This window comes from Lepisosteus oculatus, chromosome 10, assembly GCF_040954835.1.
Source record: "Lepisosteus oculatus isolate fLepOcu1 chromosome 10, fLepOcu1.hap2, whole genome shotgun sequence".
Classification (NCBI taxonomy): Eukaryota; Metazoa; Chordata; class Actinopteri; order Semionotiformes; family Lepisosteidae; genus Lepisosteus; species Lepisosteus oculatus.
The window spans coordinates 16,316,934-16,344,690 of NC_090705.1; the positions used below are offsets into that span (position 1 = coordinate 16,316,934).

At 43.1% G+C, this 27,757-nt stretch overlaps 1 protein-coding gene across 1 annotated transcript in view; it reads left to right on the forward strand.

Moving 5' to 3' along the window:
• The first annotated feature begins 1,507 nt into the window (after positions 1–1,507).
• The window catches only part of jarid2a (jumonji and AT-rich interaction domain containing 2a), a 140,740-nt gene continuing 114,490 nt past the window's right edge, over positions 1,508–27,757 (forward strand). The window contains exon 1 of the mRNA XM_069194957.1: positions 1,508–2,076. Coding sequence (XP_069051058.1) covers positions 2,032–2,076 — 45 coding nt within the window. The 5' untranslated portion in view covers positions 1,508–2,031. The remainder of the gene's footprint in view (positions 2,077–27,757) is intronic.

Genomic DNA, 27,757 nt, shown 5'->3' on the forward strand with positions numbered 1-27,757 from the left:
CAGAATGTTAGAAGTTACATTGTAGAATTTAAATCAGTAGATGTTGTTCTAAAATTGAGCAATCTAGTAAGACCTCATTTAAAAATTTAGGTCACTAACTTTAAAAAAGATCTCGCTGCTCTGCAATCAGTCCAGAGAACAGCAACCAGATACAACTGTCTTGAAGGACAGTTCTACACTGACAAACTTAAGGAACAGACCCCTTTTGTCCTGAACAGAGGAGACTATGAGGGGACCTTATTCAAGTAATCAGTATCCTCAAGGGCTCAACTTAGTGAACTTCTTCAGAATGAACGGTGAAACATGAACCTGTGGACACAGGGAGGTACATTTAAAACTGAGAACAGTAGGTACTTCTTTCCACAAAGGGCAGTGGGGGTGTGGAACAACCCATTCACATTGTCGAAGCCAGTGCCCCGGATTCTCTGATGGGAATGAGATCCTTGGATCAGTTACAGCTACTAGCAACCAAACAAACTAGATAATGTCTCCTCGCGTTTGTAACTGGTCTTACTCTGTAATTGAGTTTTGCTGTAATACTCAACGCCCTTTCTTGAATAATTGTCTAGGTCTGTGGAACTCGTTCTCTCCAGTGACAGACAGAGAAAAATTACATTACTGTCTGCTGCTGTGCATTGCATGGTTTAATTGTATCATGTGCTGGGTATACTTGTGATTAGAATCTTCATGAGGGAGGGCGTACAGTATGTCAAGCACTCTACTCTTTTAACCCACGAACGGCTGCCGACGTTCCTCCTGGTCCTTGTGATTCATGTCGGACTTGGAATTAAATGATTAAATTGAGATAACGAGTTTGAAAGTCTTGGATCGATCATACAGTATTCTGCTCGTAAACGATTTAAGGGGAAACGCGATCATTTAATTGTATTTTTTTTTATTTTTAACCTTATCTTTGTTGGATTACCTGCAGACTTCCCATCTGGGTTCTGAGGTGGGCTGGAGTTATGCACCATTGATACAATCTTTTTAAGCAAGTCTAAAGGTTCATGAATCCACACTTTAAAAAAAAGATAGGTCAGACAGCCGTACTAACGAAAATAAAGCCTAACTTACAACGCCGCTGTTCACGGTTTACAAGAGTTCCCTAAAACGAAAAGAGAATACAGTGAGGTGTGTAACTAAATCAGGTTAATAACATTCCTCTCGAGTTTATTAAGTAAACAGAACACAGGGGGCGCTACTTTCATTACTGAGAGGTCTACGTCTGGCTTTAACTTCATACACCAAGCCGTAAAAATGCATCTTGGCCACCAATAACCATTATATCATGCTTGTAAGGTACAGCAACGGCAGTGTGTTTGTATATGTATACATGTGTGCTTTTAAATATGCAGATTCCTCCCCTCTGTACATACACAGAGCCCAGAGCCGGTGGCAGGGAAAATTGTGCTTCGAAGAACGAAGTCGGTTCATGATTTGTACCCGGTCCCTAATGAGCGAAGCCTTTTAAAGTTACCGCTGCGCTGCGCTGGGCTGCGATAGGCTGAGGCCGAGGAAGAAAGAGCATTGCTCAGTGCAGATTAGCAGTGCTGCTGGAGAGTTCAGTCATCTCGTCTGCGAGCTCCAGCCGAAACGTGACTGCGAACCTTTTATTTATTTTCTTATCTTTAAATCCCCTCCCCGAACAAGATGTAGCTTCCAGCAGTACGCAAACGCCCACTAGAATACGCTTCTTAATTTCGCGACACTCGGGGAGAGCGGATGACGTCCTATTTTTTTTGCTTACGAATGGAAGATATCGTGAATTATTATGAGTACGTTATATCGGAGCCCCCTTTTTCTGTGATTGTTTTTCCTGCGTCGTGGATTTCTAACTTGGGATTTACTATCAAATCGAGGCGAGTCCCTGCTCCGTGAAGGCAACGACAAGGAATAAATACGTACTCCCCAGATCTGCGTACCGGGGATTTAAATAGTCTTTGGCGTGTTCTTCAAGAAAAAGCATAAACGAGGAAAGGGAAAAATTCATGTGGCAATTCTCTGTTTAGCAAACACGACTTGGATCGCAGAATGAGCAAGGAACGACCCAAGAGGAATATTATTCAAAAGAAATATGTAAGTTCATTTTTTTTCTGCTGCTGTGCGAGGCAGTGTGGGGTTTTAAATTGACCTTAACAAGTTTCCATGTCCTCTCCGCTTGTTGTGATTAAAATGCATTGAGAACTTTGATCTCGGGCCGATTGGATTGAGTCCGCTGGCGTTTTGCACGTTTTTAGTTATGTAGAAACGTTCCCAGCCCTGGTTTCTAGGTAAAATGTTTTTATTTGCAAAGGGGGAGTTCATTTCGGGTTCTCCGGTGGCTGGGTCTACCGTGCAAATAAGGCAGCCTCGTAGGGGGATCACATTACAGCGTTGTATTTGTTTAGATGATTTTAATAATCAGGCGCGGCGTTACCTACAATAACATTTATTTTCCCAGCAATTGCCATCTGGAATGGCTTTGTTTGTTCCTCATATTCTCGTAATTTTGAGCCGTGCACAGACAGCCATAGCTGTAGGTTGCCTCTGGCTCTTTCCGGGTTTAGCATTGCCCGATGCCATTATCAATTTGTTAATAAACTATCATGTTGTCATCGATTTACTGTGGTTTCACAGATGTGCTCAAGGGTGGGAGCATTACCGGAGAGTTGTAGGTGATTTTTTTAGTTGCGATTAGCGAGGACCACGTTTGCAGAAGTCAAGGCCAGTAGACTGGAGCACGCACACACGGGCAGGGGCTGTTTGATCTTTAATTTCATCGCCGAGACTGGGGGAAAAAAAGGCCCGTTTTGCGTTTTGCCTTTAAATTCCCTGGCTGCCGTGTGGCAACACTGCAAACTTCGCAGCCGTGAATCCCCATGTTTCTGTTCCCGGCGATTTGCAAACCGGTTTTATGGTTGTGGAAATGCACTGTGCGAGTTGTTTTTGTTTCGTTTTGCACGTTTTCTCCGTGTGACCTCTGAGTGGTTGTGAGCAGTCGCCGCAGCCGGGGCTGGCTGCCACGATTATTTCAGGGTTTCTTGGTAAATTTCGTGAAGCACGGAGGGGATTTGGGTTTAATCGTTTTAAGAGATCCGCGTTAAAAACACGCCGCGATGTAACAGTAGCTTTGATTAAGGCGCAAAGGTGACATACTGGGGATCGTTTTAAGAAGGCAGTAATTCCAGTCGCATTGCAGAGGTTCATGTTGTGCGAGAGAACAGCAACCATTTTATCTTTGCAAGGAAGAATAAAAACTACGGATAATATAAACCTTGGGCTCAATCACTAGGAGTGTCGGAAGCAAATCCTTGGCACGACGTCCTGTAGTTATATTTTTTTCGGACGAAGTAGAAGGTTGGGGGCGAGTTAATGCTAAAAAATTAATAACAAAGGGGTTTCTCGTGTCGAGTTGCTAGGCACATTTCTGTAACCTTATTTAGCATTTTAACCCCTAACTTTCTGGACTTAAGTCAGGATTCTGTGTGGGTTTGGGGGTACTATATTCTGAAAATACTTCACTTTTATTCCCCCCTATTTATGTTTTCTTATAGGGCCACTTCTTTTGTCAGTAGTATAAATGTAACCATCATGAGGTACTGCAGGAAAGTAGCCAAGGTTTTTGGAGTTCACTGAAGTCACACGTTCCGTTCATTACTTAGCTGTGGCCCGAGAGCGTTTCTTTATTTTTTTTTCTTGAGCCACGACGCTAACTCTTCAGGGCAGACAGCATGGCCTCTCGGTTTTTTTTCTGCTTTTCAGACGTCTGTACAGACTACGTTTAAAGCAACAGGTCAATCCTATCAATTTCGCTGGGTCTGGGGACAGATCACATTTTCCGGTGTCGCGTTGGCGTTTGCGTGGCTTTTTTTGTTGCAAATGTTGGCATATGGAGAACTACATATTCCTCACTAGTAATATTGAGGAGGTATGATCATGGTTTATTGGCAATCGGGAGAGAGTTGTTTGTGGCTCAGCGTTTCAAGCAAATTTCCTTGTAGTATGGCATTTGTAGTCGTGTGCTGTCCATTTAAAAACTTCTCCCCAAAATAAACACAAATTTAATAAACCTCTACGGGCTACAAGCATGAGGAAATCATTTGTCTGAGGCTTTTAATACTTATGAATGAAGTCATGGTTTGGCTCGTGCGGGCATTTTTTTATTGCAACGATAATCACATACAGCATCAAGCAATAAAATCTCATTTTCCATATTTTTAAGTATTGTAGGAACATGAGTTTTGCTAAAATGTGAACTTACTCGACGTCTGAGTTGTAAAGCTGTAACAGGTGATTTCTTTAAGCACAAAAGACGAGTGACAATCGTTCATCGTTTTCTTTGTGAAGCGTAATGAGGTCTGTATTTTATTGGAAGGTATACATCGTCCCGAAGTTTTTCAGATTGCATCTGTTATGATACAGGCTAAAATAGGATTGGAGTTGTGATGACTGAGGAACAGCTCACGTTTTAACTACAATGTAGAAGCGAATTTGTCTGTCCCCTCTGTGCTGTCCCTTCGGAGGGGGGATGGGGGATGTGTTTGGGTCTAAAGTCTTGGAAAGACGTGCTCACGCACCTTGGTTAGACAGTATGAGTTTGCATAATAGGTTTGTGAAAAATAAACCAGAACGGCACTCTGACCAAAGAGGTATTTTGCACTACGAATAAAAGAGCACTACCTAAGTTAAAATCAGTTTTTCAGAAATCCTCCTTGTGGTTGTAGGTAGTGTTGCTGGAGTGGAAAACTCACTGCTCGAGTTGGAGGCTGGTGAGGTGATTATCAGATCGCCAGTTACACGCTTGCGCACACGGTGCACGTACGCGTACGAGTCCTGTGCCTCGTCCCTGTCCCTTGGATCGATTCTTGCACTGTATTTACAAGACACTGGCGGTGTGCTCTTCAGGCTGTTACACAGTCTGATCGTTCTTTGGTTTTATGCCAAAATGTTTTGAACAATCAGAAGCCACTTAAAGCCTGGAGATATAAAGGGGCTAACTGATGTTTTGAACGACTCGAACTTTCTCCGATATGGATGAAATACTTGTGGTGCTTTTAATTGGTAAGCTTGATTGGTGCGGTGATTTAGATAATAGCTCTAGATGTTGAGATCTGGGTTAGAGACATGGAGTGTTTTTTAGATGTTCCTTTACAGCAATTAAATAAATGGAAATTCCACAGCAGTAAGATTTGATCCTGACTTTTGATAACTGAATATGGTAACTTATCAATATGATATAATACGTGCTTAATTCCCAGCCCTGTCAAGTTGAGATTGCAATTTTGTGACCTTCCTCTTTTGTACACGGAAATGGTATCAGTCAAGCAGAGAACCGAGTACCAGTAGCCTGTTAAACCTATCAGAACTTACTATTGTTTAAATATTGTATTTTTTGCGTGGTGATGTCTGGGGTTGGTGCAGCAAGTGAGATATGAAGGGTCTGAATGTACACCTGTTTTAGCAAGCTAGTTAACCCATTGCTTTCCCACAGGATTTACTCTAAAATAATTTCTCCAGTTCCTTGTGATGGAGTCAGCCTGCAAAAATACAGTGTGATGCCTTATAAATGTGAGCCACTTTTGTTCTCCACTTCAAAAACCCAACAGAGGGCGTTTCGGACACCTGGGTTAGTGACGGGATCGACCTGTGTCGATATGAGTCCGGACCTGGGTGACATGACGGCAGACATCAGGTGTACCAGATACATCTCCTGAAGGGTTTTTCCTTCCCCGCTGTTGTTCTGTTCAGCATCCCTGTGAAGTTTTTTTTTTGTAGTTCTTTGGTGAGGAAGTTGCTGAATGTGTTTATTCTTTAGAAAATGGCGTGCAAAGGGGTTTGAAGTGTTTTCTTATTAAATCGGTGGGCGCCTTCTGTTGCAATGCATGTGTGAAGATCACGTTAAGGATCCAAGATGAATCCCTTATCCAATTTGTGTATCCCAGGCAGGGCAAACCCATGCCACTGTATCTAGGAGCCGTTGTGTGCACATCATCTGACTTGTTTTAATCATAAGACCAGTCATCTTGTATAATGTTTAGTCACCAAGGTCTGCAAGAAGAGTGGTTGCAGTAGGGATGAGTTGTGTAACAGTGCATCACAAACTTTCTAATAAGCCTTTTAAAACCGACACATCTACAGTTCTTGTATTTCAGTGCTGACCGACTGACCATCAGTAAGGATTTGGTTTTAAAGAGGTTAAAATGTGCTTCTGTATTCTTTTGACTGCCTCCCTTTAAAATTCACACCAGAACATTTGGGGACTTTTGGCAGCAGTAATGCAGTCCCGGAGAGCTGGTGTTCTGTAACTCAGCACGGCGGCTGTGTGTCTCGTGATAGTTAGAAACATGCTTGTACAGAAGGAAAAAAACCTAAAAAAATCTTGTTTCTTAAAAAAAAAAAATCTGTCTTGGAATTTGGTAAGGGGCGGAGCTTGTAAACAGCAGGTACGCGTTTGCCGTGGCCTGCTGTGTGGGTTAGGAGCACGGTTTGCACCTGGGAAAGCCACTGTGCACAATGAGCTTTAACTGGGGGGCACGTTTCCCCTTTCCCCCCTGCCTCACTCTGGCTGCAGCCTGCATGATTTGTGCCTCTTGTTGACCTTGACCCCAGTCCCCCCTCAGTGAAGGAAACCCCACCTCAGGCACAAAGGGTGTCCATCTGCGGGTGACATGTCAAACCTGGCGCATTGCATGCTGGGGCACCAGAATGTCACTTCGCAATTGGCCGAAAGTGCCTTATTTATAGAAATAGGACTTCAGGTTGAACTAACTCCCCTTTTGGTTGGAGCTTTCTTTGCAAAATTGGGATGTCCATGTCCTGAGAAGAGATGAACAACCATGTGCCTCCCAGCCCTGTTCTCGGTGCTTGCCTGTGTTTAGTCATCGTGTGCACCTATTCTGTTTTACTTCACAGCCATGCGCGTGTTTATCCTTCTTGTGGTTTCTCACACGGGAGTTCTTGTTTAAAACTGTATTGTGTGTTTGGCGGGGTGAGAATATTACCCACTTCTCTGCAAGATGCTTTGGCTGCTGTCAAGGGAAATCTCGTTGAATCTTACCAAGCAAAAGCAAAAAAAAAAAACCGAAGACATCCCAAGAGTCAGAGCTTAGACCAGGGGCTCCTGCCCTACTAATTTAACCTTTCCTTAATTAGCGTAAGACAATTATACATGCTTGGCTTAAGTATTTCCCCTCGAACAAGTTACCCTCCCCCACCCCCCCGCCACCCCCGGCACGAACCAGGGATGCTGCTGTTAAAATTCATCACTGAGGAACCCGAAAGCAAACACAGAAATATAATTACTGCTCCCTGATGGATAGACTTAAATATAACCTAGACAAAGCTATATCACTCCAGTATGTGGTAAAGAAGCCTGAACTTGCTTGAAGTGGTTTATGATTAATGGTTTCTTCCAATACACCAAACTTGTCAGCTTTTCAACAGCAGATCCTTGGTTTCAGTGTTTTTCTGAATTAAGAAGGGGAGGGAGGGGGAAGGGGGGGGGTGGTTGTGTTGCAGCAATTTTTATAAATTGTCATTTAGTTTAACAGAATGTGACAATAAGACCAGAGTTAACATGGATAATATTGCCATTTTGTGCAGAACAGGCTCCTATTTAGGCCCAGCTGGGGCTCAGCTCTAATTCATTGCTGTACGCTGGGATAAGCACAGCTGCTCTGGGGCCTTTACAAATGTAAAGAAGCTGTCAGTGTTTGTTTCATCAGGCGCACAACTGATGAGGCCAAGTTGAAGAATCCATTGCACTGTGTGGAGCACAAAGAGGAAACAAAACCGAGTGTGGCCGAGGCCTGTGAAGGATGACCGAGTCCTGCAGCTTCAAAATTGAAATGCGAGTCTGCGGTTGACCCCCGAGGTTGCCATGTTTTGTATCCAGACTCGCCTCGGCTTCATTCAACCTTATGTTTTAGTGGAAAACGGTCTTTAAAATTTACGTGTTTGACATGCTAGAATTCTGTGCTTAATTCTCGGGAGGCTGCAGTTTAAGTTGGAGAGTTTAATGGTCTCCAACAGGGGGGAGGGGCAGATGGGGCTTAGGTATGCCGAGGCTTGTATTTTTTTACCTTTTCTTGAAGGGAGAAAAAGGAATTTTACCTTTATAGTGACTAAACTACAGATTTTCTGTGGACATTAATCAAACATGGCAGGAAGGTGCGCTCTCTATGAGTGGGCCTACATAAGTAATTTTAAAGGAACGCTTTTAAGTTTAAGGCATGGCCAAAACTTGAAGTTAGTGTGTCTTCATCCAATTTGCAAGTGGTTCTTGGGGGGGAAAGTTAAATACTTCACGTCACTTACTGGACAAATCGCTGCAGATGTATACATTTGGCACATGTCTTAGCTTCTGTAGAAAAAATTTCTTCTAATCAGCCAGACATATGTATTTGTTTTGTATGTTTATTTATTCAGGCTTGAAAATATAACCATTTCTCCATAGTCTTAAATGGGTATGGAGTTGGAAGCTGTTTCACCCATTTATCTTATGAAGGGGCTGCTAATTTTTATACCTTAATGTTTTTTTTTACATAAAACCCTTGCGGTCTTTGTTTTTCAGGCTTTAAGCTTCACTGACCCTTTTGTTATCCTTCCTGAAGGAAAATAAATTTAGTGAGAGCTGTTCACTGGGGGCAGTTTTCTACTGTTGTTTCATGTAATAAGGAGAGGCTACTTAAATGGATGAAGTATTTTAAATACTGCATGTTTACTAGAGGGCAGACCAGACTTTTGCGAAATTATTTCAACTTTCCAGGAGTGTTGCACACAGTACGTCCGAACCTCCCTGTGCTTGACAGCAATGCAGTGAAGCCTGAAAAAAAAAAGGTTGAGAGGCATTAGATTGAAACCAAGTTGGCCCAAAGCTCTCGGCCAGCGATGGGGTCTTCTGTATTCCTTATGTGCTCCGCGCAGAGCCTGGTTGAGTTTTTGAGCTGGCGGTGATGGACATTGGGGTGAGATCAATAAAATCTAAACTCCTTACCTGAGAGCGTGGAGTTTTCTTGGACTGTGCAGAAAAGCAGTGGTTTTGTTTCATTTAGTCAGAAACAGCCTCTCCTTGTGTTTGCCAGCAGTTCACTTAGTTCTGTGCATCGTTACTGGGGCTCGCTGAGTGCAATTAAAGCTAATCACCAGCAGTCAGATCTGCCTTAACTATTTGCTGTTCCTGTGTAGCTCTTCCGCAGCAAGATGATAAAAGTTTACATAGCAGAGTCTGAAGGAAAGCATGTGTCAATACCACAGCTGTCTCCAGTTTGCAGCTTAAACCTGGCTCTCTTTCTTAATTACTTTCTGATGTGGGGGTGCATAGAAACAGAATGATTGTGTGCCATGATTAGGAATCGCTCCCTTTCAAAAGAACGTTTTCCACAGTCTGAACTGTTTTTGTACATTAGGCGGCAAATCAAAATTGTTCTGCTTTTGTCACATGGGGAAATCTGGGTTATTTCTGTTGACGCAGTAGGAGCTGTTGAGAAGCACAACCAAGGGCAATTCTGCCCCAGCGCAACACTGACTGACCTGGATTCTCAAGCCATGGCAGAAATAAAAATTCAAGTGTTGTGTAGCTTTTATCCTTTTCTGTTGTCTTTGCATTGTCTACCACAAATGAAGAAATCTAGATGTAACTGCAATGAGTTACTGCACTTCTTTTATAGCCTGTGTGATGACATTGTTTTCAGTGTTGATTTCAAATAAAGAGGCACAACGTCCTCATTCCCAGTTAAACTACAGGGAGGCACAGTGAAATCCTCTTACAGTTGCAGCTGGGTTAAGCCACTGGTAGGAAATTCTTCTGTCGGTATGTTCCAAATCGTTTAAAAATTGATTTTGGTTTTCTGTAAGACTGCTAGTGGCAGATTGATGGTGTATGAAAGAATTGAGCACTGAATTTGGAGTTTCAGAGACAGTTGTATTAGAAAGTGAATATTTTGAATCTACTATGGAGCCTTTTTGTGCTGCCTCCATCGAGGGGCAGAGAGGGGCTGACCTCTTAAAGAAGATGAGCATGTGAATAGCCTTGTTTTGGCCCAGCTGACTTTTTTTCATCAGTGGATGTTCCTCTTTCCAAAGTGCACGCATTGATCTTCACCTACCAGATGCAAACGGGACATCTAAAAGCAGTGGCTAGCATTGAACTTTCTCCCAGTGACCAAAATCACGTCAGGTAGCTGAAATTCTCTCATAAGTGATGGAATTTCCATACATGTTAGCTACCCCCACCACACTCCTTTCAGGAGATCCCAGAGTGCTTTTCATTTAGGAGAACAAATCCTGTACCCACCTCTGACGTGCATCCCCACGTGGGTGGCACACAGCAGCCGTTCTGTGCCTGAGGAGTGAGAAATTGATTCAACCTAAAGAGGAGCTTGATGGAGGCCACATTCGTTCATGCTCTTCCAAACAGATCTTTTAACAGCCATGTTGTCAGGAGCTTGTACAGCAGTGAGTCCCCTCTCATGTCACTGAGGCATTGGTTTGGAAATTATGGTTCCTAGGGAAGAGCGCCACCTACTGGTCGACCAGCACCACTAACAGCAACCTGGTCTCTTATTTTGTCTCAAGCAGCACATTTGTGCTTGGACTCTGTGCTTAAAACGTTCTTTAGTGGCCTGTGGAAAGACAGCTGATGTCACACAGCAGGAAGTTGTTACTGTGCTTCCTTAAAGACTTTTATTTAGTATTTCAATCTGAAGTCATTTTTTTTTATGAGAGAAAATGACTGCATTTCAAACGTAATGGTGGTTTGAATCAGTATTTTCACTTTCAGGTGTCTCCTGATGGAGTGGAAGTGTTTTTCGTAAATACTGCTATACCAGGTGAATGTATTCTATGACACGCCTGTTTCAGGGACCATTTCAGCAGTTTTTCAGAAAGACCAACCCAAACGAGGGCAAGCATCAATGCTTGTGCTCCCCTGTGCTGTTTAGTTTGGGAAAGGGTATCTTTCATATTTCACCCATAAATTATTTTCAGATGTTCTGTGCGCTGTTGCCGATAGAGTTCTGTTGCATCATAGGATTGTTTTTCTAAGTTATTTCAATACTTTTATGTTACTCTGTTAAATATGTGCATTTGGTGTGCATGACCTGCATGACTGTAACCATTTGAATTTATCTGATCTTTCTGGCTGTCTGTGGGTTGCTTTATTTCCATGAAACAAAGTTGTAAGGGACCAATTTCAATTAAAGCAGCTTTGTTTGGTACGCTAGCTCTCCGATGCTGCGTTGTGACGTCCGGAAAATGAAAGGGACTGTTCCTGGTGTGATGCAGGGCTTTCTCGTGAAAACCTGGCAGCTTGACTGTAATGGAGTCCTTGAAACCACTGAGAAAAGTATTGATTTCCTACTCTATCACGGCCCCTGTTGTGCACAAAGAGGTGGTATGTTTTGTATGTGATCAATGGACACTAACAGCTTCATGGCAGACCCTTATCAATATGAATAGATGATGGATGTTGTGGTGATTGTGATCAGAAGCCCTCGATCTACGCTGAAATGAAAATCTTTTCATATGCAAAAGTAGATTGATGTCAACCAGGAGTGAATTTTTTGGGGAAGGTGGTGGTGGTGGTGGTGGGGGGTTTTGGTGAAGCTTTGTTTGTTTTAGTGATGGTAGCCTTCTCATTATGTGTTTGGCTGTTTGGCCAAAGTCAGTGTTGGTCTTCCCAATCATGCCTCAGCCAAACTGTAACTAATAAGTGTTCCTTGTAGGAGTGAAGTATGCTATTCTGAAAGAGGAGAAAAGGAGTTAAATTTGTCAACCTTAGACATTTTGAAACGCTGCACTACCTTGAAGAATACTTGGGAGTTCTTTAGAACAAAGACCGACCCATGAAATCGGAGAAGCTGGCCCAAAGCGGCACTAATAGGCAGACATTTACAGCATTTCATCAGTGAACTGCGGAGTATTTCTCATTGGATAACTGTATAGAGGTTACAAAAATACTGCCAGCAGAGTGAACGTTTGTCACTTATCTTGGAGTGATGTAGGTTAGCAGACACAATGGCAATACATGGGAGAAAATCATGTGTTTCAGTATCGCATGAGGTTTTGCCTGTGAATCCTCCTTGGTCTTCTTTTTTTCTGGTTTGTGCTTTCTGTAAGAAAGCCAAGGGGTTTGTAGTTTTCAGAGCTGGTGTTGGCCCAGTAGGACAGGCTAATATTGCTTATAATAGGGAATTGCAGCTAGGGCACATTGTTCAGTGGGGTGGAACGTGATGAGATCAGATAGATGTGGACCTGACCTGTGACCTTTAGAGTGGAGGTCACATGCAAATGTACAAAATTAATTTAATCCTTGTTAGAAATCCCCACGCTTGATTTTGTATCGGGCTTACTCTTGTTTAGGCTGAAATCGAGCTTGGTTTTGTGGAGCGAGTTTAAACATATTCTTTCGCAGCTAATATTGCCATAAATACTAAACTGGTTCACTAATTGTCTGCTCTGATAAGGTGTAACAATTCCTGTGTTTGGACAGTAACAGGATTTGGCTTGCAGGTCAAAACACTAAAGGATGATGTAGGAAAGGGGTGCAGGGAGGGCACTCTAAGTGTAACTTTTCAGCGCCGAATTAGCTGCCACTTGATGAGCATATGTAAAATGTAACGTCACTTAAAGCAAGAGTAGTTGCTATGGAGACAAGAGTAGCTGCTATTTTCCAGCACGATGTCATCAGTGAGGCCTAGCCGCCCTGTTTCCATGGCAACTGCTATAGCTGCAGAATGGAGCGTCTTTTCAACCATGCTCAAAGAGAGCACTTAAGGGCCCCCAAACTGTGGGAAGTTGCATTATTTAAAAATTGGACTATTCTGAAAAGTCTGGATGCTTACTTAAAAACTACTGGAAATTTTGGGGTGAAACCAAACTCTGATCTGGCCCCATTAAATATTTGGTGACGTCTAAACTAAAATATAGATTGTCTTCAAACACAGGAGGTTCACAAGGCAGAAATCCTTCCTTATCCACAAAAGCAGGGTTTGAAGACTTACACTTTATTATACTAAAGACCATCCAGAAATTGCCGTATAAATTATTCTGGGTTTACTGCAATCAGTCAGTAGTGTACCGAACACAGCCACAAGTATGAATATATCAAGGTCATATTTTTTTTTTATGCAACACAAAGGCAGCAGTATGTGGGGTTGAAGTCCTAATCTGGTTTTATAATCCTGTTTCTCTGTCCCTGAACTGTGTTATGTACAGTTATATGTAGTATGTGCTAAAAGGACACTCGGTTGTAAAATTACCTGTTCATTTTGCACTAATTACCAAGCATATGCTAGAAGTTCATTAGCACAGTGCCTTGCTGTCCAATTTGGTTACTAGTGAGCCTTGTTCACTCTCCTTCTCCAGCATCTTGTTTGATGGTTTTAAAAGGCATTGTTCTAGCAACTCCCAACCCTCCCCCCAGGGGATGGTGTACAGTACTGTAGCTTTATTCAGGAGCCCTTTAAAGCTGATTGTTGAACAATTATCTCTGCACCCAAGACCGCCTTACAAAATGATGTTGTTGTTGTTGTTCTGACATCTTTCCATAGAAGAGCAACTGAGTAATTTAAGCAAATATCCTCTACTGAAAAGCTGAAGGAACTGAAGATTTTTTAGGCTTCAAAAAGAGTAGATTACGAGGGGACCTGATACAAGTATTCAGAATCCTCAAAGGCCCTGACAAAGTGATAAAGTAAAAATGCAGAGGACCATGAAACACAAACCAGACAAAACAAGTGTAAGGGCATTTCGAGCTGAGAACAGGAGGCACTTTACCCAAAAGGTAATGGGAGTCTGTACAAAGCTGCTCAGCCATGTTGAAGCAGGTATCCGGAATTCTTTCAAGTAAAGATATCTTGGATTATTTCACTACTGAATGGGCCTCTCGTTTTTAACTTCAAATATGTCTTTGTAAGACATTTTGTAGGGAACCCCTTGAGTTTAATGATTTAATCGGCTAGAAAAAGTTTCTAGTAACTTGACTCGGGGCAAAAAGCAATTAAATAATTAATAGTTCTTTGGATTGTAAGACGTGGTGTTCTGTAATTATACCTACTGTATGTGTTTTCAAAAGCCAAAGATATTTCGAGCTGTTCTCTTATCAAAGTACAATTTCCTCCAGGCGAGATGCAAATGTACTATTCTTTTTTTTGGCTAGCTGCACTAGTTTATTTTCTTTTGGAGAGCTGTTCAGGGGAATGTTTTTGTGATTAGCCTTTTGGTATTTTGAATTAGATTTTAAATGAGGTGGCTTATGAAGAACTCAACATGCATCTGTAACCCAGTTCTGTAGCCTCTAACCTAGTGCTCAGGGGGCTGTTTTCTCTGGGGCTTTTGCACTTGGTGTCCTTATACTGGTGGATATTTGAGTTAACATTTTAATTTCGGAATAAATAATGCAGTTGCCCATTTTGTGTGTTTGCTTGTGCTCCAAGCTAGTTATTTTGTTTGCTATATGTAGAAATTTTTCTTCCTTCTTCTTAAAACTAAGGTATATTGGGGGGGGGGGGGCTTAAACTTCAGTGCCGTTTTGTTTTTCCAGTTAGAAACGCATTGTGAGGCTTTTGTTTTCCTGAACGTGGTCTTAAAAGGATCTGGGGCACCTTTTTCCAGGAATTGGCTCAGTGGGCCTGCAGCGTCCTCGGCAGTCCGGAATGTGCTGATTGACAGTGGTCTGCTGGTCTTCGAAGCGCTCTTGGGCACTTGGGAACGCCAGTGCACTAATAATGCAGTGAACCTTGCCTGCAGAACTAGTCTAGAGTGTGACGCAGCAGGGCAGTGTGTGCAAGACTGGCTCAGTGCTGGAGTGGGAGGTGTTGCACAGGGCTGAGTCAGGAAAGCCTCTTTCAGATCTCAGAAATGTGGAAAACAAAGCAACTTGTGAGTAGGTCGTTTATAAACCTAGACTCTCCCAAGGTGAACTTAACAGGTTGTGGGGTCAAGCAGAGTCCAGTGGAAGCTGAGAACCCACCACTGGAGAAATAACGAGACGTGACGGGGGCGGAGGAGAGCTGTGTGTTTGGGGTGTGGGGGAAATGAGGGGGGCACATTATCTGTGAACCGCGTGCGCACGTGGTAGGGGGAACATCGTGCAGCCAGATCAAGGGCTGGCTTTGATAAGCGTCGTCTGGGACAGGCTGTCCTGTGTGCGCCTTGCGGTTCTGACGTGTAAATCTTTTTAACGGCTGACGTTTTTTGTTCAGTACCTTTTCTTTTTATTCGCAGACGTCCAGTGACTCAGCTCCAGCAAATCTTGGCCCAAGTTTGTTCCTTTCCAACTGAGTTACAGAAACAAATTTCCGCCGTTCATTATTGGAATTGCAGTGTTCTGCCCATTTACTTTGTGTGAGCTTTTCATTCAAGTGTCATCTTAGTCACTTCACTAGTTCCTGATAACATGTGCGTGGGCACTGACTGCAAAAAAAAACATTTCCTTTCTCAAGTTTGTAGTACTCGGTGTGTTTCCACAGGAAAGTATTTCCTTCATTCACCCCTTTCAATTCCTCTCAGCAATGTATGTGTCATTATAAAGTGGAAACGTAGCATCTTGGACTGACTCATTAAGACCCTACACTGGAGAAACAGCAGCACCCATGACGTCCCTGTGGAAGGAGAAAAAGAGAAACATGAGTGTCTCTGCTTCTCTGCAGCCCAGTACCTGCAACAAGAGGGGAAAAAATATCCAGTTATTTGGAGACAGTCTCTGATCACTGGCAGGCCCTCGCTGGAAAATTGTTTCCAGGGCTCCTTGTGAGTACAAGTATCAAGTCGAGGGAGGATGGAACGAATGAATTTCCTTTGTGCTCTTTCATGTGCTGGAGAAGATGGGCCCTTCCTCTCAGCTAATAGATTCTCATATATCACGATCGGGTTTCCACGCCAAATGGAGCCTAAGGTCCTTGCCATTTTTCTCCCTGAGCCGCTCTGTGCTGGAGTTTGCCGGGTCTCCTGCTGAGAGTTGAAGACCTGGATAGATGCTCTTAAGAGAACCGTTAGAAATGGCAGCTCAGTGTTAATGCCCAAATATTTCTTAATTTCCTCCATTGCAGCTCCAGCAAGAAAGCTGGAAAATCTATTTTAAGCAGCATTGCTGAAGTTTTCCATGGGTGGGGTGGTGGGTGGGGGGCATCTCTATGTTCTGCTAGAATTCTGTGAAATAACAGTGGGATTGTACAGTTTCAATCCCTTTCCCCAGCAGGAACAATGAAAGGAGGTAGATTAGGGTCAAGGGTCAGGTTGAAGGCTGTTTGCCTGTTTTCTCTTCCAAACAGATTGAGTTGATACATATAACAGTGATACCTGATGTAAAAGGTTTCTGCTAGATGTTTTGGTATACCAAATGAAGAAGAATAATAGGAAAATAGAGGTTTACCATGGTCTATTTATCAGACCCAATGGCACACATTGAGTTCAATTAATAATGACTTCCTTAATAATACTTGGTACCTCTTGATCCTAAGATTGACTAATAGCCACAGGAGTTTTCCCCTATTTACAAATAGCAATATACCTGTTAAACTATTGTGCATTACAAAAACCTCTGTGAGCCCTTCTGGTTAAAAAAGGTCAAGAACGAGATCCAGTCTGGACATCTCTCACTGCCCACCATTGGGCATGTTTCGGGTTTCTAGTTTGCGATATCTCTAATTACACTACTCCTAACTAATTTGTTTATATTTGTTTGGTTAAATTGCCACACTGCCTGTTGCAGCAGCTGCAACCAGTGGGTTAGTTTTGTTTTGTTTTGTTTTTTGGTGTAGACCACCTGTGTCTGTGTGACAAGCTCTGCTGGGCTTGCTGCAGTTTGTGTGGAACCTATTAATAGTGAATCTGCAGATGAATCGCGTAAGAATTTGTACAGTTAATGTCATCAACTCTGGTTACTGTCAGTTTTCTGCTGTGGATGCATTGTTTTGTTTTTTTAAAGTACTCCTATCTGCCAGCCTGCCTGATTTACTCTTGCACACACTCCTCAGTCTTCAGGGTTTTTAGTGTAGGAGCACAGGCCTAACAGTGCTGTGCACAGATGGGAGTAATCCAGGGCTGTAGAAGGTATGGAATGATTTGGCTTTGCTTGACCAGATGTTCAATTCAGTTGATGAATGTGTGAGGTCTAGCAACATGCCTCTCAGCCTGTTTTCTCGTCCAGATTGTATGATAAACACCCAAACCAAGCCAGCTTTGCACCCTTGGTTTCACGTTCTGGGTGCACTTTGGAGAAATATCACTCCTTTCTTCTGAGTTGGCTGATTCTGGCAGGGTGTGTGGTGACAGTCCTCTAGTCCTAGTCCTTCAATATGTGATCTTCCTGGACAGCCACCTTTCAGACCGCAGTGCCAGAATGCACATGGCCAGGCTCTCAACCCAGCCAGAGTGCAGGCACTGCTCTAGTTCACTTCCTTTAGTTCTCGTCTAGATCAGGGTCACTGGTAAACTGTAGCTGACGAGTCCCCAGGGTAATACCCACCTCCACCCCGGGATGTTGTGCCAGTTTTATTCCGTCACTGTGGGCACTTGGGTGGCACATGGGTTTGTGGTTTGCTACAGGAGTGTATTTTAACTACTGGTTTATCCTTTCAGAGCTCCAATGATCCTTGTTCGCTCTGTGCTGCTGGTGCGGAATGCTGGAGTGATGTTGCCACGACTCTAACTGACCCATTTGGTCAGTGATGAAGGAGGCGGCAGTAGACCTCTGGGTTGGACAACGCAGCCGAAGGCTGGGGTCCCAAAAATTGTTTAAAAAAATTCCTTCCCTTTTGCAGTTTGAAATAGTTCAGCTTAAAAACTTTGAATGCAAAGTGGATGCTTTTTGTATGATGATGGAGGGGACATAACTGATAAAGTGAATTGTTCACTTTGTATTTTAGTCAATATTTTACTACTAATTAAGATATTTAATTTTTTTTTTAGGTAAGATCGCTTTTGTAATTTATTTTGTCCTTCTTCGTATTTTGTTCCTTTCTAAAAAAAGTGATGACCTCTTGAATTTTTTTTTGTGTTTCGATTATGGAGTAAAAGGTCATAATTGATTCTTCAAAGTACAAATGGGTTTTGCAGATTGAAGTAGTGTGGTACATTAATGTTTTTGACTCTAGAGTATGGAACTATTATTGAAATTCCAGCGAGACTTACTCAAACCGAATCCATTAATATTTAAATAACCAGTCATTGCTTGATGGGCTTTAAAAGGACTGTGCCCTGTTCTTTGCTGGAACCCTGTTTCTGTCCACTGTAACTGGAATGGAGGTTAATGTCAAAAACCTGAATTAGGGGCTCCACTTTTTTTTAACACTTCGCTGCAGATAGACTTGATTTCTTGCTTAGATGGGCTAATGGATTTGGAAACTTTCATGCCTGTAAACAAAATCTGCAAAAGGGTCTGCTGTTCTCAGCATTCTGGAAGAGTGGAGGTTCTTCCTGTTAGGATTGTGGCTTTTTTTTAGCATACAAGATTATTCCTGCTCTTCAGGTGACGTTTTCCACATTTTTCCTTCTCCGGAGCCTCCGTGACTTCATCCCAATCTAAAGGCCTTCACTTGTAGCCAGTCTTTGTTCTGTTGATCTGACAAGTGCTGTGCAAGTGAATGAAGGTGATTAAGTCCTGTGGTGGCAAAACGCTTTTGGAACGTTTTTCAATGTTCTTAAGTACATCTCAATATATTTTGATTTGAGACTTTTTTTTCTTAATTTCACTATCTGCATATTTTCATTATTTTACAAGGTGGGGGACCGGTTTCCTTTCTGGAAGCCTCTTCTTGAGTATTCTGGTCATGACTACAGAAGACTCTTTCCATCACAGACACTGGTACAGCAATGATATGGAACAGGGAATGACAACGGGCTCTTTTGAACTCTCTCTTGAAATTAATAGCGGAGCAGCTATTAGGTGTTTTAGTTACCGTATTCTCTTGTACATTTTCACTGTTACTAAAGACTCTCCTGGGTGATAATTTAAAAGGGACAGCATTGCGATGTCTTCACTGGGCTGCTGCAAAATGGCCTCCAGGCTGAGCCTGAATGTCACTGTGCATTTTGTAGGAGTGCTGGTTGTCTTCAGGACGTTCCGCTGTATGAAAAGCGAGTGAGTTCCTCCAACTCGGGAAGCACACACTGCCCTTCCCTGACCTCTCCGGCACAGTAGAGACTCGATCTGACCTCCTAGAGGCGCCTTTTTTTTTATTGGACTTCTTGTCAACTAGTACTTTTATTCTTGGACTGTTTTTCAAAGTGGCTAGAACTTTTTTCCCCGCACTGGACCTCTTTTGTTAGTCCCTAGACAGGAGTGAAGCACAGGCTTTGAGCAAAGCCTTGTTTAGACAGGTGCAGTTCTACTCGGATGACTTCCTGCTGAAACCTTGCCCCTTAAATTGGCAAGGTGCGTGCATCCAGGCTTGTCACTCCTAAGGGCACTATGGCACAGTGACAAAGAGGACTGCAGGGGCTTGCGCTGTGACCTGGCGGGTGGTAGGGTGTGTGGTGTTGCAGCACTGCCTGCTGAGAGTGAACGTGTATTGGTCACTCCCAGATGCTGTTACTGCGCAGCAAAGACTGGTTGGCAATATCCAGGCTGTGCTGATTTGAATGGGGTGATCCACTTTAAATTAAATGTATCTTTAAATTTGGAATGAGTCGTCACAAGCTCTTTATGTAATGCAATTGGACTGAAACTCCTTGTAGTTGGAGCACTGCTAAAGGGGAAATGCAGTCCCAGTTTCTCAGACCTGTTATTAAATCTCAGTAACACAATACATTCATTGACGATATGGAAGAATTGTACTAATTTCATGCAAAATCATGAACTTTGTGAAACTACCGTAAGTAGCTATGTTGTCACAAACACGCAGTCGACATCCCTGAATTCTGATGTGAAGGGACCCTTCCTGCTCACTAGTCACGGTAATGACTAATGTAATGTACGAGCAAATGAGTACAGGTTGTGCAGCAGATATTCACTACAGAAATGTCAACGTGATCCACAGGCAGCGTTAGCAAGTAATATTTATTGGCAAAATCGAGAGCAATATTTCTATTAAGAGATTCAAAGAGATTCGCAAGTTTGTTTACAATATTATAGGGCCACAAAACATAACTGGAAGTTTTGTTGCCTCATTCTGAATTGTGGTACATGGTGCTGTGCTTTCTTGGGGAAATTTTGTCTATTTTGTGATGTAAAATAGATGTGTCTGTGTAAATTTTACTTTTATTGTGGTGTGAAATGCACTCATCAATGCTGATTTTTTTTAAGCCTAGAAATATAAAGATGTTGCAGTTCCCCTATAATACTCAAGTGCTTTCCCAAACAATATACAATAACCAACAATGTACAATACCAAATGAAGACCACAAAACAAGAAGCAGTTAAAATGCTAATATGGAACATATACCACAAAATCAAGATACCATATAGCTGGAAAAAATAAGCAATAGACAAGAGAAGGTTGTATATACTCAAAATGCAACCTTGTATAATGTAGCCTGATAATAGGTATGGCATGACCTGCTGCAAAATGTTCTACTATGGGAATAAGTAGTGCAGACAAAACTTTTTTAAATTAACAGCCTCAAAGCCTTGCAGTTGCTGGTAGCCAGTACAGGGAATCCAGAACTGGGGTAATGTACATAGGTTGTAGCGTTCACAACTATCAAAAATCTGTTGAGGGATTAGAAACTTGACTTTATTGGGCAGCTCACCCTGATTTCAAAGGTGTTGCCTAACACTTTTAATGCATGATTTGTGGCCTAACAGTTTCTCTACAGTGTGAAGGTTGAATGAAAACGACCCTTTTTACTCTTATAACGCTGCTTGAAGTGTTTATTTCACTGTAGAACAAAATAAATGCCATTTTATGGAGCCATTAGATCTCATCTGATGGCTTCAGCTTTCCTAACGGATAGAGGTTTTAAGGATGTAATTTGTTTTACTTTTAAATCCCAGTTGTAATTGCAGGGTATGAAGCAGAATGAACTGAGTGACTACACAAGAGACAATTAGCCCACTGTAAGGTGAAGGATTTCTTCCGGACTGTACTGGCTACACAGTTATGTTCAGGATAGCAGTGATCTCGGTTTGACTCTGGGTAGGAGTGTGAGGTAGGATTATGACTTCAAAAGGGATTTTTGTCAGCTATTAAACCTAGAAACTTGAAAGGTGGAAAGTGCTGAGCAGTTGTCAAAAAGTTGATGCGATGCGATGAGCAGTGTTTTAACAGTAAATCTGATATTTTCTGTAAGAACTGTTCATAAGATCTTAAAAGGGTTGCAGGATGACTGCATAACATGTTTTTTCAGATATGGGGAATTCTCTTTTTAGGCACTTTGTTCCGAGCGCTTTGTGGTTTATGCATTTTCATGTTTGCACTTTTCTCTCATAGGCAAATTTTTGCCCAAGTCATGGAAAGGGGTAGTGTTAATGACCAGAGGACATGGCTGTCATCGCGTCGTAACCTTCATTTCAATTAAAATCTGTTCTATCGTTTCTCAGCTATGAAAAAACAGCGCAAAAGTGTTTAGTAAGCTTTAAGAACCAGAATTTGAAGCACGTGGGTTTTGGTGAAAGCAAGCGGTCCAAATCGCAAGTCAGGGATTTTGGTGCCTTGTCTTTGGAAGATCTTTGTTTACAACTGCTCTACCAACCAGCATGAGTCAGTGCTGAATGAAGAGGGGGCTGGGAAAACAGATTGGCCTTTGTCAGTGCCTGGCTGCTTCTTGTCCCCGTCGCCAGGGAGCTGAGCTGGGGTCCTTAGCAAGACTTTCAGAGCACTGCGCTCTCCTTCCCCTTTAAGCTCCACAAAATGTTCAGGTCATCCCGAGGCTTGTGGTGTTGGGATTTTAGTTTAGTTTGTTTGCTCTTCTTCAAAGCAGTCTTGTCGGATCAAGAGTTGTGGTTTGCCTTGTGGCACTGAAGTTGGACTTGTTCGGCATCCTCGAACAAGTCTAAAAGCTTGGCGGGGGGAAACCGGCAAAAATGAAGCCTGGCTTTGCTTTTGTGGGGGAGCACAGGTACAGTTTTTCTGGCTGAAAGAATATCCATTATTCTCTTGAGCTTTGCGAGTACCACTGTAGCTGCATTTTAAAGTTCCTAAAGCTTCAGGTTCACATATATCAGAACCTTGAAAACAAGGGTTTTTGGTAAGAATTCCTCAAACAGCCTTTCTCAAAAATAAATAGCCTGCACATTTATTTTCTAGGAATGTCCGAATTGTTCTATAGAACTTGAATTGGAAAATGTCTTGAGGCTGTATTCATGGGAGAAAGCAAGTTCTGGTCTGGGAATTTAAAAGCTTGTACAGAGAGGGCTGTAAGATGGCTTCTGACGGCTCTGTGCTGTCAGGCTGATGTAAAGTCCTCCTTTTTTTTTCTGAAAAGGGGCCTCCCTTTGTTGCTATGCAGATTGGGAAAGGCTTGTAGCTCCATGTGGGGGGGGGGGGGAGGAGAGAGACCTTCTGGAAATTTCTTAGACTGGCATTCTAGCTTTTTGGAAAAGCCAGAAATGTAAGGTTTTGTTGAGGTGTTTTTGTCTTTTTACCAACAAAGCAATTGAAAAGTAGGTCAGACTGTAGACCTCGCATAGCCTCCTGCTGATGAGCTGGCTTGACTTTTTTTTTTGCTTTGCATGTTCCTTCCACACAGCTTGACCTCGTGCTCTCGGCACACGGCACACGAGAAATGGCTTGGGAGGTTTCGTGTGCAGTCGCTGGGAAGTTGTTTGTCTGGCGCACCGTGTTGCTTTTGCTACAAAAAACCCAAAATCCAAGTCCTTTTTTTTAGACACAGGCAGAGGCTACACAAATACTAGGCGGCGTGATGTATATGTAAGCATCAGCCACAATACTGTTGATCGGAAGCTGGGGGGGGGAGAAAAGGAGCCTTTGAAGAGAAGGCACATGGAAAGAGTTAAAGCCCGAGCCCTGAGAGGAAGAGGCAGGCGAGTGTTTGGCCTGCTCAAGAGGCTGAACAGCGTGCTGCTGTTGTCAGGGAGAGGGGGGAGCGGGGGCGGAGCTTCCAGCCCCCTTAGCCAGTCTGGTGCCGCCTCTGTCCTTGCCTTGACGGCCGATTGGTCGGGGCTGTTGCACGGAACAAAGTGCTTTTGATGAGTGAACTGCAAATCCCTTAGTAGTGTAATCGGACTCCTAGGGAGTCCCCTGAGCATTGTCTTTTGTGTTTATACAGCTAATAATGGCAGCAATGAGGGCTGGAAGACTGTGCAACACTGCAGGTCCTAGGGCCCTGTACACAGGCGCCACATGGGGGAGGGAGGGGGTTATTGTTTGCTGAGTTGTCTGTTTTTCTTTTTTTGACTTACTATAAGCCCAGCCAGCAGTGAGATCCAGAATGGGGAAAAAAGATGACTAGGGACCATCGTGTATAGTGAAATCAATACATAAAGATACAGGGAAAGTGCAGTTTAAGTGCCCTCGTGTCAATAAGGTATTGATTAAGATTACAGGCGGCTTGATTTGGGAGTAGCTGAGTGAGTACGTGTCGTTTCAGCACAGGGTTTAAAGTAGATATCTTGAAATGTGTTTTAGTCCCATCATATTAACCATCAAAATGTCAGTTTTAGCAATTTTGAATGCCCATGCTGCAATGGCAAGTACTTGAGGCATCTTTTTTTTCCCCCCAGCCTAATTGAGGTCTCTTCATCTGTCCTTGAAGTGGCACATGTAGGTCAAATCGGCTAATTCTTGTTAGTTTTTTGCTCCTCTCGGCTTCTGTGGTTTTCATCCAGTTCCCCTGCTTAGAATAACTGGATTTTGTGCCCCCATACTGAAACCGTTTGGATGTTTCTTACAGGTAGGTTGTTGAGCACTTCTAGTCATAACATTACAGCAATTTAAGATGGACACTTGGAAAAAAAGCTGGTCAAAACCACAGGAGATTTCATGCCGCATTAAAAGTACCCAGGTAAGGATGTGTAATAAAAATAGAATTAGTGGACTGTTAATAATTATTGTAATAGTCCATTTAATAAACCAATTTGTGGCACATTTGGCTCCAGAGCTGGACAGCTTGAGCAGTGACTGATATTTATGATTTAAAATTAAAGGGAAACTGCCCACTTCAGCAGCCTGAAGAAATAGCGCAACTGAGTAGTTGGGAACTGAATTGTATTCCTCTTTACAGTGGTGCCAAAGCAGATCCAATAAACATAACATTTACAGTACCAACATATTAATGGGCACTTCCATATGAAATATCAGACATTACTATGAGTTGGCTCTCAGGTTTTCCAGAACTGTCTAGCTATCTGCCATGGGTTGGATAACACACACAGCTCCAGATCACTTTTAGAGAAATATATGAATGCATTGACTCTTTTGTAATTTGAGACCATAGGTCAATCATTTATAGAAACATCTACACAGGGTTAGTGGAGTGAGGACAGATAATTGCTGCCGCTCCACCACAGCAGTCCCTTTAAAATTCTCAAACTCTAATGAGCTTAAATGTTGTTTTTTTCTTTATTCACACAGCTGTTTACAGGGGTGTGGCATTTCTGTACTGTTTTCAGTATTTGAAATAGGATCAGAGTACGTGAAATGTCATCTCGACTGTTTCGAATGGTTGTGCGTCCGGAGCTACAAAATGTCATACTGGGGGGAAATTTTTTCTCTTTAATGGTAGAACAGCCACATTAAAGAGCCAGTGGGCGTAGCACTTCAGCTATTCTGCTCGCTAGCAAAAGCCAAAGTGTAGTCAGTGTGCAGGTGCTGTCTGTTGAAGGGGAGAGGGCTTCATGGGTTTGGGTTAATATATTACTGCTTCCTGAGGCTGAAACTCCCAGCGGCTTCATGGGAAACCTGTATTCCACTGTGGAATGTCTTTGTGCTCATTTTGAGATAGCCATCAGCTTACACATCAGCCTGAAGTGAATTGACCCTGTCAGCAGGAGGCAAGGGCAGGCTTTTCTCCCTCCCTCTCTGTGCTTGCCCCGTTACGGTGGACAAGGTCTTTCTGTGAGTTTCTATGAAACATTTTAAATATTTCTGTTTGACATTTGCAATTCGTCACATTTACCAGCACTCATAAAAGACTAAAGGAATGGGCAGGAAACTCCACTTACTCAAAAGTTTCATTTTTGACATAAAAGAGAAACAAAACAAAACTCTTAGCATAATTGAGCAGTGATGTAGAACCTGGAAAATCGAGTGAAAGTGTGGGTTAACGTGACCTTCTAGAACCCTGAAAAGCAACATTGGTTATTCATACCGATCATTTACTTAGGAGGTGGGGGGACTTTTGAATGACTTTGATTTCAGGTAAGAAAGCTACAGACAAAGGCGGTTTCCTCGGCGAAAGCGAACAACACAGGTTTCACCTGGGCATTTTGGCACAACCGCAGCATGTCTGCAGTGAACAGGTGTAAAGGAGTGGCCAGGTTACGCGAGGCGCAGGGTTGCAGTCGTTTGTATCTTTGTGCCCCAGGAAAGTTTTCTCGAAACCAGGCCAGGTCACATGAGCTTTGGCCTCTCCTAGACGCTGCTGTCTATAGTAAGCCTTGTCCTTTATGTAACGTATCCCAGAGGGTGCAAGCCTTGCCTCTCAATTCCTACTCGCTGAAAGCCATATCGGTTGGCGTGCGTTTGCCACAGAAAAACAATTCTACCCTGAAGGTGTGAAGACGTTGAGTTTTTTTTTTAGGGTGGAATTCTGTTACTTGTTCCAAAAATAATTTGGCTTGCGGTTTAAAGGGCTTTTCTGACTACACCTTATAATTTAATCTGCCTTGGAAAATCATTTTCGTATTCAGAGTGCATTTGAATTTGGGATTTTTTCCCACGAGTTTGGTCTTAAGAACGTCACACCACATGTGCAGGGCCACACCGTCTTCTTAGCCCAGGAGTCAAAAGATAAAGATTTGAGGGGCTTTCGTTTTGACAAGGGCACAGACCTCGCCAAAACAAGGCGAGGCCTCTTTAAAGGTAAACAAAAAAGGAGAAAGCGGGTTACGTCGTTTATTTTCCAGGAATTACACATGAAGTAAAAGTTTTGAGGCGTGCGTGTTTTCTGCTGCTGTTGCTGCTTGTCGTTGCCACGGCAGCCACCTACTGTAGCAGTGGTGAAGCGAACAGTTTCTCACGACAGGGCTTCCTGGAAGGGTCTTTTTTCTGAGTGTTTTCAGCCTCTCCAGCAAGGCGAGCCCCGTCTTCTCGAAACCTGCACGTCTTCTCCATCAGGCCGTGCTGATGCATTCTGAGAGCAGCTGTCTCTCTTGTCTTTGCTGCGAATCTTCACAGGGTGATGCAGCAGCTTCTGCTGTATTGTGTGTGTGTGTGCTGGGAAACTGAGGAAATGTCAGCCTCCCTCATTGGCCTGCATACTTCCCCCATGCAGCCCTTAGACACGTGACCCGTCTCCTTTTATTTAATACTTCCAGCTCATCGTATGGTAAATGACTGATCACCGAGGTGGTCTGGTGTTATTGGTAGATTTGAACTGCAGACCTGGTTAACCTTTAGATGTATGTGAATGTAGCAGGATGTGCAGATTTGCTCTTGGAGCGGATTTTGGGATTGCTGCAGGCCAGAGGGCCTTACGGCACTAAGAATTGATGCCAGCAAATGTTGCGTCAGTGCAGATTTGATGTATGTGGGACCATTCTCGAGAGTCTTGTTAAGTAGCCTAATTTGCTTATTTTAGTAGTTTTTGCATAATTTGTCCACTTCTGGTTGGCGATTTCCACACTAAACTGAGCTTCCTTGATATGGGTAGCTATAAGGTAGATAAAACACCATGCAAGTACAAGCATTTGTAGTTTTGCTTTGCTCTTGCGAAATCACTGTTTTGAGGTTGCTCAGTAAAGTTGACTGATAAAGATTCAGTGTTTGACTATTTCTTATAGATCTTTTTCAGCAAGGACTTTATATAAGGATTTAATTTATTATGCAGATCACTCTTGTCCATAACAGGCCAGTTCAACCTTTTGTAAGTAAACTTTCTCTCGCTTTTTTAAATCATACTGTAAAATGTTTTTCACGTTTGGAGACACAGTTGACGCCGATAGCAACGTTGCAGGAAGCAGATTGTTGGGAGTGTACTGGGTAGCGCTGAGATCTGACAGGCCAGAGGCGTGGGCGAGAGAGATGTCACAAAGCCAGAAGAGACCAGACTGACCACAGGGGCCTCCTGTAGGAGAGTCTCCAGCCCTGGGGAGAAAACCCAAAACAAAAACAGCTCCAATGGTTCAACTGCACAACCGATCCACGTGATCGCAGTGCTGTAATCGTGCTCAGAAAGGAGGTGTTCACTCTCGGGTATGAATTGAAGCGAGATCAATGAATGTGCTATAAATAACGGGTGTTTAGCCGTGGTTTCTGCCAGCCCACTTCCTGTGCGTGCAGACAGTAGTAGTTAACCTGTCTCCAGCTCCATGCATCGCTGTTTTGCCTGCATTGGGAGGCTTTCCAGACACCGAACACATTTTTTTGTTTTTTTTCTGTCCGCCTTTTCACCCCCCACCCCCCAATCTCCTAGCTAATTCCCCCAGTGCTGGAGCGGTTTCTCTGGGTAATTTCATTATCAACGGGGCCTTGGTATGAGCTGCAGCCTTGCAGAGCCGCCCCCTTGATAAGCCTGTACGAGTCGCCTGGAAGCTGTGGCTTGTGCGCTGGCAGCCTGGGTGCACTGAAAGTTCACTGCCGTTTCCTTGTGCCAGGCCTGTAGCTGTGTGTGAGCCTCTCGCGTGGGGTTCGGTCACTCCAGTCCTGTGGAGGCTACTTGGGTTTCACTTGCACTCCCATCCACTTGTTCTCTCTCCGTCCTTTCCCAGCTCTGAATC